The sequence below is a fragment of the Dermacentor silvarum genome, chromosome 9 (assembly GCF_013339745.2).
Source record: "Dermacentor silvarum isolate Dsil-2018 chromosome 9, BIME_Dsil_1.4, whole genome shotgun sequence".
NCBI lineage: Eukaryota > Metazoa > Arthropoda > Arachnida > Ixodida > Ixodidae > Dermacentor > Dermacentor silvarum.
Genome location: NC_051162.1, coordinates 96,480,167 through 96,501,471, shown reverse-complemented (window position 1 = coordinate 96,501,471; position 21,305 = coordinate 96,480,167). Strand labels below are relative to the sequence as shown.

Sequence of the window (21,305 nt, the reverse complement as noted above, 5' to 3'; positions counted from 1 at the left end):
AACATTTTTTACTTATTTAATGCTTACAACGTGCTTACAACAATATCACAAGCCGCACAATTACCCCGCGCATCCAAGCCAATTATCAATCAAATCCGATGTGCGCGATTTGCAGCATGGCGCCAATGGCGCGGTTGTGTTGCTGCGTGACCACCCACGGGTGCACACAGGCTGTCTGCAGTTTGCACGCCAAGGAACTACGTGGTTCGTGCGACGTAGCTAAAATGACAGTATATGAAAGTGGCCCGCAGTCTTCCACTGCTCGACCCGAAGCGTTAAAGCGGCGTTGGGAAGAGTGTCGGTCATCATAGTCGACAGCAAGGCTAGCAGTGAGTTTGTTCGGAGAAATCCAATTTTGATGTGCTCGTGTGAGTTTGTTTACCTGCGCAACTTAGCTCTTTTTCTGGTTGGGAAGCCCTTCTAACAGCAGGGATTGTTGTCCCAAGTGGCCCTTTCACACGCCTCGATCACTGATGGCTGCGTACTTTTGAGCTTGATTTGAAATGGGTGTGATATTCCCTCTTAGCGGTGTATTTGACGAGCAGGAATGTCATTCCGAAGAAAAGCAAAATTAACACGCATTGTTGCAGCCGTGCACGCATTTGTGTGGCCTGTATTTTTTTACTCTATTTTTTTTCTTTAGTATAATTGTGCTAAAGATCCCCAGAGAGAGGCGTTATATTGAACAGGGCGCTGTCACCAGCGATTGCACCTGAATGCTATTTCTAAATCAGTATTAGTTTAAGCTCTACATTAAACGTTTTGAAGTACCAGTGAACGAGAAAGGCAGTACAATAAACTTGGTAATGAATAACCATTTAAATAAACTTGTTAACCGGTTCAACGCACCAGTTAATGAATAATGTTACGACCACTTTCGCAATACAGTCGACGCAGCCCTCGTGAAATCGGTTTATTCGTCAACCTTCACGGAATGGTGCACACGATGCCGAAATGAACTTGAGAGAATGAGAGGGATTTGGCCTTCGTGAGCTGTGTGAAAGAAAGGTTTACTCTTTTTGAGTTTTGATTAGTGTGTACATGTCAGCTATGCTATTTGAACGTCGTCTGTATGTGCATATTTACAGTTGCGCCCTGTTTCGAGTCTTAAATACCATTTCTTGAAGTTAGCACATGTGTCCGCGTTTCATTTGCGCTGTTTCGTTGCAACATGTTCAAATGGTTTTGCAGCTGCCTTTGCCTCGTCTGTCTACCACCATACCCAACCTCTATATGTGTGTCACGTGGGTAAATTTCATGCTCTTACGTGCCAGTACCTTAAGTGTCAGTACCATTGAAGTGCTGTCAGGAAAGTAGATTTAACATTATACCAGAGTGCTACTAGGCTACAATGACGATTGCTCGGCTTTGTCAGCCCCGCATAGCCCCTGTGCTATCTTTGGAGGCCTCGAACCTAAGCGTCTGGCATCAACGACTGCGCTTAATGTGAAATTTCGCGGCTGTTCATTATCGCCCAAGTGCACTGCACTGTTGCCAATTTCTGCCAAATACTTGCATTTGGTATGCACAGCATTGTTGGTATGCCACCCACTGCTTTCTGGCTGCTATACACTGCCCTTGTGTTGCTTATCCTGGAGTACTGCTCCGTCATGTGCCTATCCCAATCCGCGACCCTCCAAGCTCGCATTGCCAGTGTACAGCATTGTGCCGCCTACACATTCTACAGTCGCAGCATGGTGAAAAGCCAGTGGCCCAAGTTGGGACTGATGCCCTGTTGCAATTCACGTCCTGACAGCCTCTTACATCTAGAGTTAAGGCTGCCGCCGTCTGCCTCCTATGCTGACTCCACACTCCCGGCCACCAGGCAATAGTGGGGGCATTGCGTCTGAATCACTGCGCAGCACAAATCGCCTCATTTGAGGCCCAAACGGTCAGGCACGATTCCTCGTGGCTACTGCATGCTATTGCATTGCGGTGACGGCTTCCAATGACTATCGCCAGTACATTCCCTTCCGGAATGCAAGACATCGGGCCTATCTTGAAGTCTGCAAGGCGTTTACGGTAGCCTTGAGAAGCCACATTCAGTCGTCACCACAACCCTTTCACTTTATTTGCACATTTTAGTGCGATAAAGGGTCCCGGGTTGGGCACGCAAGCCACTCTGGTATGGCTAGTTATGCCTTCTGCGGCCCCGTATGTCTGACCACAGCCTTTCTGAATACAAATAAAATATTTTTAATAATCTGGGGGCCAAGTATCTGTGTGTGTGTATGTATACATCTAATGTTTTTCCCACCTACCTGGGTCACTGGGTAGTTCGTTGTCGAATGGGTAGTGCATCAGGCTGCCGTGAGGCAGGAATGACGTCCGAAAGCAACCGTCGGAAACACTTAGCGGGGGGGGGGGGGGGGGGGTCACTAGGCATGTAGCAATGTGTACAGACGTGCCACTCTTCAACGAACTTTTTCATGCCAACGTGGGCCACAGTCAATGCGGGAGTGGGTAGGTACTGATGTTTAAAGAACATCTTCGACGCCGACTTGGAGCACTGGGTACGTGCCCCTCAGTCTGCGTTGCTCTTAATGAACCTCTTTGATGACCGAAACTTGGTATGTGCCAATAGGTGCGTGCCACTCTTCAGTAGGCATCTTTGCTGCCAGCTTTGGTAAACAGGTATGTGCCAGTGGAGAACGTGCCACTCTACAATGACGAAAAAGATCCCTTAGATTTCTCCTATGCTGAGTGGAATCGAGGTCACGTCACGAGAGTTCTTTAAGGACAGCAACCCGACGCTTTAGCAGGCTGCGCCACAAATGCACACGGCATGTGCTGCTTTTCAATGAACGTCTTTCACACCAACGCTTCAGAGAGCTGTGCCATGAATGCACTCCGTATGTGCCAGTCTTCAATGAATTGAATTGAAATTGAACCTCTCACCAACTTGGGTCACGGAGTGTGCAGCAAGCGAGGGAACAATTCTAGGCGTTCGCAGGCATCGACGCGCCACGCTTGCCATCTCAGAGTCCATGCGTGGAGTTCTTGGCCACGCCACTAGATGGTGCAGCATGTCCAGAAAGAAGCGCGAGTGAGGAGCGCGTTTCTAAGCGTTCACACGCACTAGTGCGCCATGCATTTCGAAGGCCACGTGCAGACTTCGCGGCAGCAGTGCTAGATGGCACTGAGTGTTCTTAGCGAAGCACGAAAGACGAGTCCTGCTGTAATGCACCCCTCTTGCATAACTCGTTTCAACGGTGGCAGTACATTATGTCGCTGTGTTGGTTGAATGCTAAACGCATTACCGTTGAGTCATCGTGAGAAGGGTTCAGCCATTTCTTTTTTAATTACTAATGGTGCACCGACTTTCAACACCTCATTAAGACCGTAATGCATAATTCTAAAAAGGTTCTTGGGATTTTAAGAAATGCCAGCTCCAGCATCTTGAGAACCAACCTTAGTATCAATTTTAAAACTTTTATGTGTTTCCCAACCATAATACTTGCTAAATGTCATCCTCTTGCGTGCAAAAAGCATGTACTAGATTTTTCACAATTTCGGAAGTATGCGACAGTACATTTTTAACATTATAACTTTTTCTTTTCCTCGCAGAAACCAGAGTTGGTCTCCAACATCGACTCGGAACCAACTTAGCCATGGGCTGCTGGGAGGACATGATGCGAGCTGTTAGGGAGATGGGGGACCCCGACGAGCTTGCCAACAGCGAAAGCCTTGTCCTGTTGAAGCTGGAGAAGCCGTTGCCAAGTGACCGTGCCATCCCCCAGCAGCTGACAGCCAATGCCAGCCGTTCTGTGCTCACGACCGACCAGGAAGGTCTTGCAGGCTGCCGAAGCTTTCTCAATAAGCAGTGCTATTCCACAGTGCTCTTTGCCGGTCTACCCTCGCTGAGGTCAACGAAGAGCTTCCTCGCGGCTGCAAAGGACATTGTCGGGAAGGCACAGGAGCTGATCATCGTGCACAACAGGCAAGCTCAGCCATGTGTCCCTTATTTTTACAGTGCCTGTCAAGTCACTTCACTGGTCCACTCTGGTGGTGCCAGGTTCCCAGGCATTTCATGCCTGTTGTTGCTAGAGTGTGGACAGCTTTTGCTGAGTGCTGCTTGTGCTCCCTGCTCACCACAAAGTTTCCTACAAAAATTACTCAAGGGAACCCTGGCACTGCAATTGTTCAGATACCATGGGAATAAAGGGTAGTACTACCATGTGCGAGCCACGGCAATGCTCTCGATAAAAAAAGTGGAGAGGGTTTTGCTATTACAACGACGCACATACTCTCTGCTTTCCGTCGTCTGCTTTCTTCGTGGACGATAATAAATTCACCCGCCGAGCAGCTATCGCTCCATCATCGATTCTATGCGCTGTGAGAATTGGTTTAAGGGAAGGTTTCATTGGTTTTTGTTAATAATGGTGTTGCTGCTTGGTGACTATTTGGAAGTTGAGACCACAGGACCCAACTGGACATTTCCACTGGGAACCGCTTTGCTCAACATGAACATGTTGCGCTCGATCATGCACCTGACACGCATGACGATGCAACGATGTCAATAAAATGATGATGAAGGCATGAAAATCACTGACAAAATGACCACGATGGAATGACCCCGACAACATGATGACTGCGTAACAATCAGGTATGATGACCGTTAGATGTGTCTGGAGTGGTAACGGTTGTATGACTGACGATTGCATCACAATCATGGGATGACGATGCTCAAGGAATGACAATGGTATCACGACAACGGCATACCGACTACGGATTGGCTATGGTGACATGTTGACAATGGTGTGGTGACAACCATAGGATGACAATGCTGGAGCGACGATAATGGTGTGGCGACCACGGCATGACGATAGTGTGATGACAGCGCGCCAACCATGAGATGATGACACTGGTGCGGCGATGGTGTGATGACAACTGCATGATTACGAGGGTGTGACCGGGATGGCGTGACGACCACACGACGATGATGGTGTGATGACAACAGTGCGCCAGCCGTGGGATGATGCTGGAGTGATGATGGTGTGACATTCACATGATGCTGATGCCAGAATGATCCCAATATTATGACGACGATAGTGCGACCAAGAGAATGACTGAGCTGTAATGACAGTGGAATCACTACAACAAAGTGGCGACGATGAAATGATCACGACGGCAACCCCGTGATGACTAGAGTGGCATGAGATTAATCGAATGATAACGAAACGTTGACGACGGATTGAAGACGGCAGTGTGATGACGATATAACTCGGTGACAGGCAGCTGCAGGCTGACCGTTCCTGCAGCGTGCATTGCGGCTCGGATGCACTGAGCAGTCGTCTCCAGTTCGTCAAGAGCCATCTTCTCCTCACCGTCCTACAGCGACGCGTGTCCGACGTCGTGACGTCATCGCCCCTCACTCCCGCAACCTGACTGTGAGCTGTTACATCTTTCGAATGGACTCCCACCAGCTTTAGAGCGTGTTATGTCATGTGCGACGGGTGTACTTTGCGTGATAAATGTAGTTTGCATTTTGATCCCGAGTCAGACTGGCTTTTCCTGCGTCCTTTTTCCTCATCGCGCGGCACGACAGACGAGTGTGACGAACGTCCCCTTCGTAAATTTTCTTTTACAATGACAATATAACTCGGTGACAGCGGCAGAGTGGAAACCGACAGAGTGGAAACGACACAAAGATGACGATAACATAACAGCGAAGCAAGGATCACAATGTCATGAAAGCAACAAAATGACTGTCAGCATGACAACGATGGCGTGTTGGTGTGGCAGCTCACGTCCGTGCTCATGTGCATCACTTGTCGTCACGGGCCACATTAATTTATACTATATCTGGTTCTTGTTTGCACTATGTCTGGTAACGGCCAATAGGAGTGTCGTAATTTGCAGTATATCTGGTGTTTGTTTGCATCATGTCCAGTACCGGTCAGTCATGCAAAACTGTGGCCAGGAGCCCACAGTGATGACAATGGTAGGTCGACGATGGCGTGAAGACGACATTACTTTCAGTATGGCCCAGTATTTAGCAAGCAAGCAGCCAGCAGCAGCAGGAAAGTCTAAGGAAATGGCAAAGAAAGCTTCGCTTAAAAAAACGAGAGCAATTGCCAGGATAGCGCAGCGGTGCGCCATGATGAAGCACACTGCACTTAAAGGCTATAGACTTCCTCACTGCTTGGCAGGCCAGTGTATTATCGCTTCATGACGAAAGCAGGCAACAGAAAGCACGGCGGTCTACGCACTGCTGGAATGATAAAACTCTCTCCACTTTTTTTCTCAGGAGCATCAGTTCTGTCCACGGTTCATGCACGGCAGTTCATATTGTACATAGTAGTACATGGATTTGTCTAATCTTTGTACTTGTGGCTTCAAACGTTCTTGTGACTATTTATTATGCCTCAAAGGAACACCCTGATGTTGTGTTACCGGTCACTCTCTCTTTATTTCGTGCTGCACTTAAGTACCTTGCCCACTCGTACACACGACATCAACACGTGAGGTAACCAGGCCAGTCTTAGCCAGCTCGCTTAGCGCCACCTGATCGAGGAAGCACATACTTCACGACACAACACCTGAGTGTCGGTTGAACGAGGAAGCTTTACCTCAGATGTTTTTATTTAAATACGTGGGAACGGGGTAATCGTTTTTCTCTGCATCCACAGCACCGAATTTGAATATGTATATTGCACCTGAACGAAAAGGTTAAGATCTAGAGACTCTTGAGAGTATAACTTTAATCTGGTCCGTCAAATTTCTTTAGATAACTTTAATATCGCGGAACTTCTAAAAACTCCACTGACAAGTTCATAAATCTAACTCGGCAATGAAAAACTTGCACTTATATTCAGACATCCGAAGTGGAAAAAATTAATGTATTGTACACCACTGATCTAGGGTGGAGCTGTTGCAAAGCCCTCACAAGCATTGTAACGATTTCATGTAAGCTGTTCACTCATGTATCAAATTAGTCCGTTTCAAATGCTCTAACAGATACAGGTTATATAACTGTGATGGCTGTTGCTGGTACTGAGTTAGGCCTTTTCAAGCTTTGAGCTTCAGTTTATTTTTTAGTTGTTGACCTGTGGCACTTTTTCTACTTAAAGCCCTAAGTCAGAATTCTGCTCTTAAATGCAACAAATGTCATTGAAATCGGTTCAGTGGCTGTGTAATGAGAACATTTCACATGTATCTGAATGGGGAAATCGGAGTTGGCCCTGTAGTAAACTTTCCTCTTGGGCCCAGTGTTACTGCCCAGTGTTAAACAGCTAGGCCCACGCAGGGACCTGGTAGCAGACCTGATGTCCTGGTTCTCCAAGGTGACTAGGTTGATCCTGTACCACGACCTGATGCTGCAGATGGAGAGCTCAGACCACGTGCGGGAGATGGCACGCGCATCGCGCCTCTGCCAGCTCTGGGGCACCACACCGGCAGTCGGCACCGAAGGGCTCTTCCTTTGCCCTCTCACGCTCACCACACTGGTTGCAAACTGTCCCACGGTGAGATGATCTTTTGCATTGAGGCCTCATACGAAACATTGATCACATCCGAGACAGTGGGTCTGTTCAGTTCACACACGGCTCACTGTACCGCGTGCACCAGTTCATGGCGCGTTGCACCACAGCTCTTGATTCTCCGGTGCAGAAGGTGATCAAGTGCGCGCTGAGGGAGGCAGGTGAGCATGTGTCTCCTCCTCTAGTCCGGCTGTGGCTGCACATGGCTGTCAGCGCAGCTGAGCACGTCGTCATCACCCTTAGCGTTTCGATGGTGTTCCGTAGAAAGTCCAAATGCGATAACATTGCGGCCGTGCACCGTATTTTGTAGGTGCAAGCGAAAGCTTGCAAGGGTGAAGCTGGTAAGGATTGCAGCTTGATGCGATGGTGTCTTCTCACGCTCTCAAGGGAGGAAGGTAGGGAGAGGGCTTGCTGTCTTCTTACATGCGCTAGGGAGGGTAGTCCACCTTCAGCCGCGGCGACTCCGAGGACTCCACCACTGCGTTTGCAGACAAACGTCTGCTTTGAATTGTCAGCATAAACAGAAAGTCACAATCAGCTTTGTTGCGTGTATGTTCAGAATATTTTGTTTCCGGTGAACACACGGTGACGAATTCGGCACCCATGGTCAAACTAGGATGTGAACAAAAGATGCATATTTGAGTTGGTGAACTATTGTTAGTGGATGAAGTCAACTATTTCTTCATGCACGCACATTAAAGTTATTCTGTTCAAACGTGTTCTAAGATTATCATGCTTGGCATACACGTAATAAAACTTATTGTGTCTTTCTGTTTATGCTGACAAAACAAAGCAGATGCTTGTCTGGAAATGCAGTGGCAGAGTCCACGAAGTCGCCACGGCTGAAGGGGGACTTCACATTCACTTCTGAAAGTTATTTTTGCAGCTGAATACAGCGCAAGGGTAGGCCTTTGACCTTGAGTCACCTGTCATCGCAGCAATCAGATGGAACACGTTAAAATCGCACCCATTCACAATGACACAACTACCATTGTAAGCTGCCGCTAGAAGAAAAGGCGATTAGCACATACCTGTGCGAGGAGGAGTGCGGTGTGGCAGACTGGTTCAAGGCTACGTTTCTCGCCGACAAAACACTGTAGTTGTCCCATAATTTTGTATCACTGTCAATGCTTCACCTTTAGAGTGAATCTGCTATGTTTCAAAATTTATTACATACTGCTGACCAAACTGGTGATACAGGGTGGACAACACAAATAACAAAATGCGTGAAGTACTAGGTATTTGCAGTATGGAGACAATGCTGTAAATGATCAGCATCTATCTGCACATTGGGTCATGATGCTCAGTTAGGCTATTGCAATCGGATACTGTATGTGCAAATAAAGAAAACCTAACAGCTATTGGTCCTGGCAAAACTATGGCATTTCGGAAGTTTTTAGGAATGGTAAAGCACCACGAAGCGGCATAGGCTAAGGAAAATGTAAAAAACACACTTTTAACCATCTATCCTGAGCTTTCGTGCTGGTTAGAAAGTGCGTTTTGTAACGTAATCGTGGATGTCGTGGACAATGAGATAAGGTGAAATCAGTGATCAATATTCAATTTACTGTTAAGGAGCCAGCTCAAAAAGTTTTGGTAGCATTTTCTTCTCAGTTCAATCGATTTAGTCTTATTATTTACCTCGAGTTCAGTGGCGGAATTCGTGTGTTCAAAGACAAACATGCCGAACCCTTTCCAGTTTCTTAATGCTAGGTCTTGTTATATGGGTCCTATATGAGGCTTACGTGAACGTGAAATAGCCAAGAAGATTAACACTACGAATGAAATTTCAAAGTTTGTGTTTTAAGAAACAGTTTGTGGTAAGCCGAGGAGCAAGTGCTGATAATATGCGGGCCCATATTCACAGAAACCTCTTACACCATAATTGTTCGTAAGAGAAAATTTCAGCCAAACCTGATGCTGGACATATTATTACCGAAGGCGGCCGGCCAATGGCAAGGAGAATTTACGGACAAACAGCTTTGTGAATTCGACCTCTGATTCCAAGAGAGATTATTTGTTACACTTGTAACAGTCAACATGTGTGAAGGGAAAAGAGTCCGGACTATATAATATACAGTAGAATCTCGATAAATGGAAATCACTTAAACGAAATTGCCGGCTAAATGGAACAGCTTCTAAATTGGTTGTTTTTGTACCTATATAATGGAAGAAAACTCATTAATCGGAAGCGAAATTTTCGCAACTCTCAGTTAACAAAACTACAGAAGCAAGCTTTAAAGCAAGCTTTTTTTTTTTTCAGGAAAATAAAAAAAGAAACATTTTGTGACACCTGTCTTCTATGCAAAAAGCCATCCTTAAGAAACTGTGGCAGGCTCAAGCAAGCAAAGATTCAATATTGATACTTGATGCATGTTATGTGCAATCCCAGCAACTTTGCGGCCACTCGCTCCATAGATGGCCGAAATAAGAACAACCAAAACACCGTCTGATAATTTGTGGTCCATCAACGTGACCTCGTGCCAATTCAGCCACTGAGTCTAGCAGTAAAAGTAATGTATCTGCTTTGATACGTCGCTGGTGCCTCCTCTAAACCAAAACTAGCAAAGCCTAGTCAATCGAGAAGACTGCTCAAACCACGGGACAAACTAGCTGCTACTGCTTGATGCCTAGCATTTGCAACACTGTTAAGACGGTGTATTGCACACCGTGCTGCACCCCTGCACATCTTTCAGTTAACGGAATTCCTGTTTATCAGAACCTATTTATCCACTCCCTCGAGGTTCTGTTTAGGGTGTGTACTATACGTATATTTCAATAGAGCTTTCTTGAGTGTTATGCAAAGATAAATGGTTGTATTGTCCTTTTTTTGTATGTGTGAGTGTATTTTACAAGTGTTGTAAAAGAATCATGGCCTAAATCTAAATATCTGTTCCCAGAATTGTGTATATATATATATATATATATATATGGTCTGAAGCAGACTACTGTCAGTTACACTTTGATCCTCGGAAGAGGCAGGACACGTGTCGATTGAGCTCCTGAACAGTTTGCAATATGGGGAAGACTGTTTAAATCATTGATCCTGGACATCAGAGAGGTGCGACATAATGCTGACGCATGTCTATCATATTTGCTGCTGAATCGGCACTGCTATTTTTTTAGAGCTCAGCGCTTAGGCACCCGTTCCTGCGGTGAGTGGCGGCGGCGGCGTAACTGAGCGAACGAGCACAGCGAAAGATACAAAAGCGAACGCGAAGCACAGCTTTTGTATCTTGATGCAAGAAGGAAAGCAGAGGAGGAGGGTATGGCGGAAGTGTGAGAAGAAAACCGTAGTGTGGCGACAATGGCTACGAGATGGCACCAGCGTAGCGCGCGTCGTCTGGGAGGTCTTTCTGCGGCAGCTGTTGTGAATCGCGCCACGCGTCACCTCTGCGCTGCCTCTTACTATCTCCAGATTAGCGAGGCAGTGGCGCCACATTTCACTCCATTTGCAACATGCCGCACGAGACAGATTGTCTGCACCAGCCAATATATAGCAAAATGAAACATGTGTAGAGATGCACTCAAATTTCGCATTAGGCATTATCGTAATTGTCGGTGAATTTTTTTTTTTCTATATCGGAGTTTCAGAGGTAAAGCTGCTCCTTAAAGGGTCATTAAAGACAAATACTAAGTCGACTTGGACTGTTAAAATACCATTCCAAAAATGTAGCAGCGCTTGTTTTGTGCCACGAAAAGACTTAGTTAACGAGAAAATTTCGTCTGAAAGGCCCGCATACCTTTAGCGCAATTCAAATCACCCACCCCCGAGTGGGGAGTGGTGACGTTGCCTACGTCATCACCACCCTTTACTGTTGTCAATGAGTAAAATGGCGCCCGACAGATGGTGCTATGGTTTTCTGTGCAAAACGCAAATGCGCGGCCATGGAGAAACCGAGCCAACACAAAGCATTGGATTCGCCGCAGCAGCTGCTCTTGGTGAAGGGGCGTGAACCATTCGGTAATCCTACAACATCACGTGGACATGGCATTCTCTGCTACTTGCAGTTTGTGCAAGTTTAGCGAACCACCAAAGCCAGCACAGCACTACGCGATAACGAAACTACTGAAATGCGAAAGCGCTGGCAGCGCCGAGAGGACAAAACGAAACCTTTCGTCTGCTCGTATCGTGGTCAAGGGTAATGTCAGTCATTTCTTTTTTCTAGCAATCAAATAGAACAGGACGAGTAGCATTTTCTTTCGTCTTATAATTCAATACAATTATCTTTTTTTTACGAGTGGTTGAGTACCAGTGACAGAAATATAAGGACGAGTGCCTTCGTCATCAGCCTATTACTTGAATGTCCCAGGGAAGTCTCTAATGGTGGCTGGCACTTACGTATATTTCTCGATGACTAAAGCTCTGGTCACAATAGTATTGATACCTTAGACGTTCTCAAGCACAAGTCTGTCACTTTAGCTTCACTTAATATTTGCCTTTAGTGTTCCTTTAAACATTTCTTGCGCTGTTTTCTTGCCTTGTTTTCGCAGCTGTCAGAAATCCAGGCACCACTGGACGAGATTGTGAAGCGTGTAGACCAGTTTCGGATGCACTCACCGCATCCAGTGCCCCTGTTCAGCGAATGCCAGGAGCTGACACTGGGCTCCCACTTCCAACGGCCGAATCGCAATGCCATCATGATGAGTGATGCAAGCCTGGCTTGCATCAGGAAGGCACTCGAACAGTATCCCCACCTCGAACAGCTGCAGGTAAGGGTGCCTCTGCCTGTAGCTAAGGCATGTGTCGCAGTTTAAACTTTATAGTCAAGTCAAGCAAAGGTACCGTATTTTCGCGCGTATAACCCGCCCTTGCATATACCCCGCACCCCTAACTTTGAACTCCACGAAAAAGAACAAAAATAACCTCGCATATAACCCGCACGCGTATCCGAAAAAAATGAGGACTAGGAAGTTACAACTACACGCAGTCATCATTTCATTTTCAAAACAAATTTATTTCAAAACGACTGCTGCAACGTTGTCAGTGCTGTCGTCCGATTCACCCATCCGAGGTTTCATCGCCGCTCTCAAAGACGTAATCGTCTTCGGAACCATCTCTCAGCAGCTCTATTGCTGATTTCTTCAGCAGCGGCTACGATCTTCAGTTTCTTTTTCACTGTAAAAGACTGCCGCCGAGACACACTCGTGCAAACTGGGCTTACAAGAAATGGCACCTGACTCATGCGAAAAGCGTGCGAAAAGCATCTAACCAGACTATGGATGTGGATCTGGCTATAACCTGTGTTGGCCTCTTATTGGCTTAACACACGTCGATGTCGATAGGCATGCGGACAACGCGGACTCTGCACGGTAGGCCGCGCGTTGCCGTGAAGCCGACCCCCACCCCCTCCCTTCGCGAATCTTGGCAGATAACCCGCACCCCCACTTTTTAAGCCATTGTTTCCAATTTTTGGTGCGGGTTATAGTGCGAGAAATATGGTATGCAGTAGAACCTCGCTGGTGCATTTCTGCTTCATAGATTTCCTTTTTTCTTTCTTTTCATTCTTAGTAGCAAACATTGAAAATACGGAATAGGCCGCCTATGGGACTGCGCGGGACTGCCGAATTTAATTCGTTGATTTGAATTATTGTAGCACTGAAAAATCAATATTTACATGTCAGTAATGTAACACAACGAAAATTACATACCTTTGCAGCAGGTGCACGTAATGTATGCAAATAATAAATGAGAACGCTGGGCACAGTTTAACTACAATTTATTGCTTGAAGAAATCTGTAATATTGTTCTGCCGAGTAGACAGCAAGCGCTGCAGGACGAACGCCTCCACATCCTCGACCTTTTTCTGAACGTCATCGGGGACATCTTTACAGAGCCCGAGGAATGATTGCGTCTTTTCTAGAAAAACTAAAGCATCCGAGCTGGAAACAGTCTTTTCCTCCTTGTGTGTTGATTCAGTGTTGGCATCGTCTTCGTCACTACTGCAATCTTCTTGCTCAAGCACTTTATTCACGATGTCTTCGTTGGTGAGCTCCACAGGTGTAGCCGCCGCGCTGTCGCTGTCAATGTAATCATCGAATGTCACTGCGGTGCCGACGGGGAGCTTCCCGGTAAGCTCATTCCAAAGTTCTGGGTTGAGCTCCTGTGTGTCCTCGCAGTCTTGTGGCGTAGGTGAAGCCTTTAAAAGGCCTGCCTTTCACCAGCATTTGCTGATCGTGCTTGCCTTCACGTTCCACCACGACCATGTCAGCATTTCTGCAGCTTGACGTATGTTTACCTGTGTGGGCAGCTTCAGTCGAATATTGATCAGGAGGCGCTGCACAAGACGCTTCCGAAATTCGGCCTTCACACATCTGATGATGCCCTGGTCCAAAGGTTGGAGCAAAGAAGTACAATTCGGGGGCATAAATTCAAGTTGCACATTGCTCAATCGCACATTCACAATATGTGCCGAGCAATTGTCAACGATGAGAAGAATTTTTCTCTTTCTTTGCCTTTGTGTCGTTGAGCTGCAGCAGCCACTAAGTGAACAATTCTCGCGTCATCCGCGCTTTTTGTTGGCTCGGTAGTCGCAAGGATTTTTCAAGCAGTGCGGCTTAGCAGACTTGCCAATAACTAGCGGCTTGAGTTTTTCCGTGCCCGTAGAGTTGCAGCAGAACAGAACCGATACGCGGAGACGTGATTTCTTTCCGCCCTTGCACGTGTCACCTTTGAAGTTCATTGTTTTATCAGGCAACAACTGATAAAAGAACGCCGTTTCATCGCCGTTGAAAACATCATCTGGAGAGAAAGACTCGACGATCTCTTGAAAGCGCTCGTTCCGCGAGGCACCGACCGCACTGGGCATCTGCTGCCTTCTCTTCGCCACAAGCAGCCTGCCACGCAATGCCATTTCTTTGCCGAAGCAGTAAAGCCATCCAGCACATGCATCGAAACCGGAGATGTCCAAGGCGGCCACGAACTGTAGCGCCTTCTCTTGAATAATCGGGCCTGACAAGGGCACATTGTTTTGTCTGGCATCCTTAAACCACATGAGGACGACGTCGTCGACGTTCTGATAGTTGCCAAGCCGCAAGCGTTTTATTGAGGGAGCCTGCTGTGACTCTATGCAATTTCATAATCTTCTCCCGATCCTTGAGCATCTTTGCCATTGTTGACGTGGGAATATCACGCTCTTTGCACAGATCGTCTTGCTTTCTGCCAGCATTCAGCTGCGTCAAAATGTCCACTTTTTCTTTGAGCAAAAACTGGCATCGCTTCTTTTTAATGCGGGGGCCAGGAGAACTCATTGTCAGCAAAGCGAATGCACAACACAATCACAGCACCGATAACTTCGCAGCTCCTGCCAGATCGCTATCACCGTGGTGACGCTAGGCCTACGACGTAGTAGGAGAGTCCGAACATGACAATACGCGACGCTCACGCTGATGCCGATGCTGCTGGGGCTATACCCGTTGAAACGAATTCCCCAGCGCATGGCTGCTGCTGCTGCTGTGGATGATGATGATAGGTGTAAGCCTCGGGAATTTGGTACCGAAACTTCAACGGAACTTCATAATAATAAAGCATCTTGGTGATTACGGGATTAAATTACGTACGTTATTGTGAAATATTCAGTAATCTGAAATTCGTAGTACTGAAAGTTTTTTACATTGAAAATATAGGCATTTTGGCGGGGATATAAAAAAAATCGTAAATCTGAAAAGTTCGTTATTGTGGTTTTCGTAGTAACGAGATTTTACTGTATTAGACGTGCGGCACCATAACCAAAACAACATTTTTGGATGGTTACGCACATGCAAAACACGTAGGCCAAGCAGCCGCCCATATCTGAGAGTCGAAGCATGCCTGTTTCCATTCGTTTTAGATTTACGAACGTTGAAATGTTAGTCTAAAAACCCGCGGTCTTCACATGAAGCAAAGTAACACAAAAAGAAACTACATAGAGGAAATTAAGTCGCCGACTAAATTTTGCAGACCTCGCATATTCAAAAGTTCCCCACAACACTGCCACAAACTCCACAAAACTAATGTAGAACAGCGACTGAAATTTCGGACACTGTACAGTGTCTCATTCGATTTCTCGGACTGATCCGCTCGCCACGATCTGCAATGTCAAAAACATGGCAGCCGCGAACCAAGTGGCCGCCATTCGAGTGTTGCCAGTTCCATCTGTGCACTCACTTTCGTTGTCGAGGTTATTCCTCCGCTTTCCAATGGCTGTAGAGCCACTGCGACGTATTTCGTTCACTCGGCACCAAAGAGCAACTTTGGTCGGCTACTCCCGACGTCGGACACTGTACTATGTCTGACGTAACTCGACGAGATGCGCTGGTTAGGCCTAGCCACCGGTGTGCCAGGTGGCATGCCGTCACAGAAAGCTCGCCCTTGATATCTTCGTACCCGTAGAAGATAGGGTTTGTCATCATGCGCATGAGCTGAACTGACAGCAGCCTGTGTGAATCAGTTTGGTTTGTCTGGCGATCAGCCATGGCAACTACTGCAAATGCCTACCAAGCTTGTATGTGCGCATACTGATTGTATGTGCACTTGCAGTAGAGCCTCGTTCATACATTCTGGAAAAAAATGCAAGAGAAAAATGTATTAACTGGAAGAATGTACGACCCGAAGTCACCAAAAAATTTGACCACCTCAACTGGGCCATATTCTGATATGAACCGCTACGGCGGTACTATCGCCTCATTGATAGTAATGTTCGATAAATCAACCGGCTGCTTACCCGTGACATCAGCATGCATTACCAACACGCGCTCTCGAATGCTTCACAACCACAGTGTAAGAACAATAAAAAGAGGTGCTGACACTTCCCCCCCAACACACGCAAAAGCACCGCCTGCTCGTGGCCGGAATATGTTCGACTCGGGTACAGCTTGGTCAGCGCCGTCGTAGAGGGCGCTGCAGAATGCGGTCCCAGTCCCGGCTGCAAGGCGCATGCTGCCGCTGCTGCGTCTTCCTGCTTGCATGTACGACCGCGCTGTTTTTAAGGCACACTTTTTGTTTGTGTGCGTTTCATGAGCTTGTGCATTGGTATTGTTGCCACGAGCCCTCGACAAAGGTGGCAGCGGCCTTCTGAGGGGCATTTGAAACGGGTCGAAAGAGCTTCATTCCGAACTGCAATTCTCGATACCGGACTTCCGCGAAGCGGGTGCCTCTATTCAAAGTGCCGTTCGACAGCGGTCTAGAGCAGTGGCGCCGTGCAAATCTGAGGGTAGACTGAACTCTAATGCCTACCAACCATGTCTGCACCAAGCATTTTTCAAAAGTTATGATATCCACGGCAAATTACGCAGAACTCGATGAGAGGGTGCTACTTGACGAGCCAAAGTTGGGACACTATATATATCTTATACATGCAGCAAATGTGCAATATAAAAAAAGTTACAGGCCTGCGCGGCACAGTCACAGCGTAAGCTGGTGGAGCGGCTTAAGATTAGCTCCAATTTCGGCACCATGCACACCAGGGTTTTCGCGACAGTCTCTTCGCCTCGCTTTGACGAGAACTATCTGAACTGTCCGCCCGGCGTCGACGGCGAGGTGCAGCTTTAATGCTCTCTGCACAGCAGTCTGCTGAGCCAAATGATGCCTGGTTGTATCCGCGCACGTAGCTCTACGACTCGCTTCTTCAGCAGTGGTTCGTACCTTGCGAGGAGACGCCATAACATGGACCGAAGAGGCACGGCCGCTGGGAGAGGTATCCAGAATACACGGCGCACATCTCACCCCAGAAGTGTGTTGATTATATATGGTGATTATGAAGGAGAAAAGAGACGCTTAGATTCTGCAGCCCATCAGGGAACACGGCGCAGCCTCGTAGGGGGGAGGGGGAGTAGGAGGTAAAGAGGAAAGAGGCACCTCGTCTGAATCGCATCTCGTCGTCTGCAGCCTGCGCACACTACGTTGGCGCCACCATACTGACGGAGGGTCGGGTCGTCCAACGGCGGCGGCGGCCAACGACGTGAACCAAAACTGCTATTAGAATGAGCCCATAACAGCTTACGCTGTAAAAAGTCTATGAGATTATTGTGTGGTGGGTTTAAGTGTACTTGTGGACACGCTGTAGCATGCATTGTCAGATACGCTTACATTGACACATATGCAATTTAAGAAAAGGAGTCACCTCTTTTTTTTAGATCCTGCAAGAGTCACTCAGTCTTCAGTGGACGAAAGCCAAATGAATAATATACACGGTCTATGTTAAATGGAACTGTAATAAAAAAGTAATTTGCTCAGGTTTTGACCAGTAAACTGTATTAGTGATGCAGTAATCCAAGATAAGACACCTGCGTTCGTCCCGCCTAATAAATTCCCATTTGAGTTTTTACATACCTATGTGCATTCTCATCATAAGTTCTAGCCACGAACAGTCACTTTGCTCTAGTGTGTTGCCTATCACAAGCTTGCGTCGTTTCATTTCTTAATTTATATCGCGGCCTCACTGAATTCGCGCAACGATGCTTGAACAGTTTGCTAAGTGTGAATGGAAGCAGCGATAAGCATGAAATACAACATTTTCCGGTGCATTCACTGTTTTCTTCGATCGAGGGGTAGCACGCGGGCTAATGCTTTTATTTTTTTATGCTTGGATGAAGGACTAGACCGGACGAAAAAAATTGTGTACGCGAGCGGCACTCGAGTGGGCTCTGACTGCTGCCCGATCGATCCGTGTTCACGTCATTCACGCCCTGTGCAAGATACTTTCATGTTACACTTTCATCTTACACAGCCTGGTACACTTATCACTTTCATTTCAAATAACAAATTTTCTTCACGGTTTGAGTTTTATTAACTCCACTATGAACGAAAATTTAGGGGAGGCAGTGACAACACCTAATTATTCTGGCACCGTGTTCACAACGCACGAGAGAGCGCACCGTGTGAGTGCAGAGCAGCTTGGGTGTGTTGTTTTCAAGTGTATTGGCCACAGTACGGCGCAGACATGTTTGTTTATTCAATATACCGTATTTATTCGGATCTAGGCCGATAGTTCTTTTCGAATAATCATATAAGAAACTCTATGGTCGGCTTAGATTCGAGGATTTTAAAAAACGCGCCAGTTTTTGACTGAAACTGATAAATATGGTGCATAATTAGCGCCATCTAGAAAAGTCAGTGTTGCAGCCGCTAGTAGCCGCGCCAGTAGCCAACTGAAATACACGAGGCACGTTGCCATTTTGACCTGTGTCGTATCGGTATGGTGTAGCATTGGTGCGCGGCGTCGCATTATCATAATGGCACCAAACAGACGATGCCACTATAGTGCCACTTTCTAACGAATACCGTATTTACTGGAATCTAACGCGCACTTTTAACACGACCCTACATCTGCATTACCCTATAGCTGTCGGCATTTCAAAATGGCCGCCTCGCACGTGCGTCGAGCCTAGCTACTTTCTAGCCTTAGCTACCGTAGCTTCCTCCGTGTGCTGCAGTACACGTGCTTAGGCAATATTCTACCGTCTGTCTTCACATTCTCCACATCTGCTCTATCAGCATGCAGTACCGAGTTCATCATGATGCCGCATTTAAAAAAAAGTGATTACGTGTGTGGAGACGGACGGAAATCGGGCCATATCACGGGCGTGCGGAGAATCCGAATCTTGCATGCAGGACTGGCGCAAACAGAGGAGAGGATTTTCGCCAGCAAAGCAATGCGGAATGGTTTCAGTGGACCGAAGCAGGACGTAATCTGCGACGATCCACTTTGGCGATACGATTGCCTTGGCCCAATTTTGAAAGCAATCTGCGATGGGGAAAGTTGGGGAAAGTCTGCGGCGCACCGTGTTTTCGCCGCTTATGGGCGTCTTGCACTGGAGTTTGAGGTATAGTAGCGCGGCACCTGGTGGCAGCTTGGGCAGTATTGAGCCCTGGCTGTGGCAAAGCACATTTCTAGCCCAAGTTTTGCGTCGATTCGCACTTTTTTCTCCCCTGTTGCGAGTGCAAAAAGGCTCGTCACTTCTCACAGACCACGCCGACCACGCTGCGAGCTGGCCGCAGCCTGGTTTAACGAAAACGGACTCTCCTTGTGCCGTGGGACGTAATGCTGGAAGCAGAAGGAATCAGCGACACCGATCCGGAGAAACCTAGCTCAGCCTCGAAGAAGCATCACTGTCGTTACTGCTGCGTCATGAGCTGCCACGAGCAAGAAGGCCTGAATCCCAACATCAGATTCTACCGTTTTCCTTCAAGGCCTCACGAAGCGGAGCGTCGGGCGCGCTGGATAACATTACTACTCCACTATGAGCAGCACATGTTTAGAGTTAAATGTGCTCTTCCTTGACCTCATGCCAGCACGTTGAAGCAGCGCAGCAAGGCAGTATTGATTACAGCACATCGATGTTCAAGCGCTGTCATTAAAAGCTATATCAAGTGAGCAGCGCACGAGTTCGTGCTGCAGTGCAATTCACACGTAGTACGTTACTGCGAGCTCATATGCATTGCATCAGTTGTTTATCAGTTGCTAAAGGGACAGATGGCCGCTACTACAGTGCAGGCATAACTACTTGTCTAGCGGCATGCAGTCAACATAGATTGGAGACCCACCGTTTCGCGGCATGCTGAAAGACCGCTGCCGTCGCGGCGCGTACGATCGTGTGCTCGAGCAGTTCGTACATCACGGCATGCTGAAAGACCGCTGCTGTCGCGGTGCGTACCGTCGTGTGCTCGAATAGTTCCGTACACATGATGTCTGCTTATCGCTGCTGTGAATTCATTTATAGAAAGCATTTCCTCGCGTTTGTGCGCCTGAATCTACCAGCGTGCAAACCTTACCTGAAGTTCAACTTCGTACGCGACTCGCTTTACTTACGATTGACACCGCACTAAAACTTCGCCGCTTATTTCTTGAATGGCGTACACATATTCGGCGTTGCATAATTGCTTGCCTTTATGCAGCGTGCCACCCCTGAAAAAAATCTTCAGTGCCCGATATTCGGTGCAGGCCATGGTACAATACAACCGAAAGTGGCGGGTCCATATTGTAAACGTGCTTTCCGACGCAGACGATCGAGCTTGGTACTACCCAGTTCAGGACAGAGGGCGCTCTTTAGCACCATTTTCGCAGCACCCCTGGGTAAAGCAGGAGCCCCATAGGTCATGTTAAAGCGAGAGGCATGCTAGCACGAAGGTCAATTCGCTCGCTGCGCTTTGTCACTCCAGCGCTTTGACAGTTCGTTTCCGCGGTCAACAAGCGAGATGTGTTCATGTTTGCTTGTGCGTGCGTGACACCGTGCTTGTTAATTTATTTAGTAAGCAAATGTTTGCAAGTTTATACGACCGATAAAAGTGCTATCCTTACTTCGTATAGCGGTCTACTAATTTGCTATCGCATTCGATGCTTCGCCTTTCGGGCGAAACTGAGAATTTTTTTATTCAATGCAACTTACCGCATTTACACGATTGTAAGTCGACTCGACTGTAGGTCAAACCCCCAAAATTGCATGTCTCAAAAAAAAAATGGGGCGGGGGGGAAGAAAAACCATGCTAGTGCATTTCACACAAGGGAAATTTATTGATGGGGTTGCTAAGACTACTCATCGTCATCAAGTGCGAGTACAGCCGCCCACGCAGAGAGGACCCACCCGCACACAGTAGCCAGGCAGGCCAAATTTCCTCGCGCTGAAGCTGCCACTGCCGCACCACACGTTCACTGACTCCAAACTTGTGTCCCGTTGTGCACTTGTTAGTTTCCTCGGCATGGAGGATAGCAGCCCGCTTGAATGCTGCTGTGAACGAGCACCAAAAGTTTTTGGCACTCATGACAGGCGCGACGATTCAGCACAACAGCAGAAGTGACAGATGTGCGCGGCCGTCGAAAACAATCGTATCTCAAAGAAAAGTTCTGC

The 21,305-nt window shown here is 47.4% G+C and overlaps 1 protein-coding gene across 1 annotated transcript in view; it reads left to right on the top strand.

Annotated features, from left to right (window-relative positions):
- Positions 1-99: 99 nt before the first annotated feature.
- The window catches only part of LOC119463410 (uncharacterized), a 28,080-nt gene continuing 6,874 nt past the window's right edge, over positions 100-21,305 (top strand). Inside the window, exons 1-4 of the mRNA XM_037724260.2 lie at positions 100-329; positions 3,568-3,940; positions 7,250-7,466; positions 11,976-12,194. Coding sequence (XP_037580188.1) covers positions 3,612-3,940; positions 7,250-7,466; positions 11,976-12,194 — 765 coding nt within the window. The 5' untranslated portion in view covers positions 100-329; positions 3,568-3,611. The remainder of the gene's footprint in view (positions 330-3,567; positions 3,941-7,249; positions 7,467-11,975; positions 12,195-21,305) is intronic.